The 636-nt window shown below is 40.1% G+C and overlaps 1 protein-coding gene across 1 annotated transcript; it reads left to right on the top strand.

Moving 5' to 3' along the window:
* LOC125471174 (pentatricopeptide repeat-containing protein At4g37170-like) lies at window positions 1-636 on the top strand (the record flags this gene model as incomplete). The annotated part of the gene is made up of 1 exon (XM_048571313.1): window positions 1-636. A coding segment is annotated over one exon (492 nt), but the record flags the coding sequence as incomplete, so codon positions are not given.

The following is a 636-nucleotide window of genomic DNA, read 5'->3' as shown; positions in this document are numbered from 1 at the left end:
CGAATATTTTATGCTGCTGCTGATATGTGGGGTGAAGTAATAGAGGTCAGAAAGATGATGGATGAAAGAGGGCTGATAAAGAAACCAGGTTTGAGTTGGATCGATATCAAGAGAGAGGTGCATGTTTTCTTAGTGGGAGATACGTCTCACCCAAGATATGATGAAATACATCACTATTTGCATGAGCTTTTGAAGAGGATGAAGGAAGAAGGGTATGTCCCCGACACGAATTTTGTGCTGCATGATGTTGAAGAGGAGCAGAAAGAGCAGAACCTCTCCTACCACAGTGAAAAGCTCGCCGTTGCATTTGGCATTATTTCTACTCCGCCAGGAACACCGATCAAGGTTTTTAAGAACTTAAGAACATGTGTAGATTGTCATACTGCGATTAAGTTTGTTTCTAAGATTGCTAACAGAAAAATTATAGTCCGGGATTCAAATCGGTTCCATTGTTTTGAGGGCGGGATCTGGTCATGTCGAGATTTTTGGTGATTTGACTCACTCGGTAATCTGTAAAGCATTTTATTTGAGTAGGATTACAGAAACATAAGCTTAATGTCTTCTGTGCAATCTGGGAGCTTCCCACATTTTGTTCTGAGTGGAAAGAACTAGAATCTGATTTTTTTACATCTTCAA

Source organism: the organism of the source record quoted next, unplaced genomic scaffold, assembly GCF_019419815.1.
Source record: "Pyrus x bretschneideri cultivar Hongxiangsu unplaced genomic scaffold, Pyrus_bretschneideri_v1 Contig59, whole genome shotgun sequence".
NCBI classification, from domain to species: Eukaryota; Viridiplantae; Streptophyta; class Magnoliopsida; order Rosales; family Rosaceae; genus Pyrus; species Pyrus x bretschneideri.
Note: the sequence above shows the minus strand (reverse complement) of the source record. Positions and strands in the feature narration are given on the sequence as shown.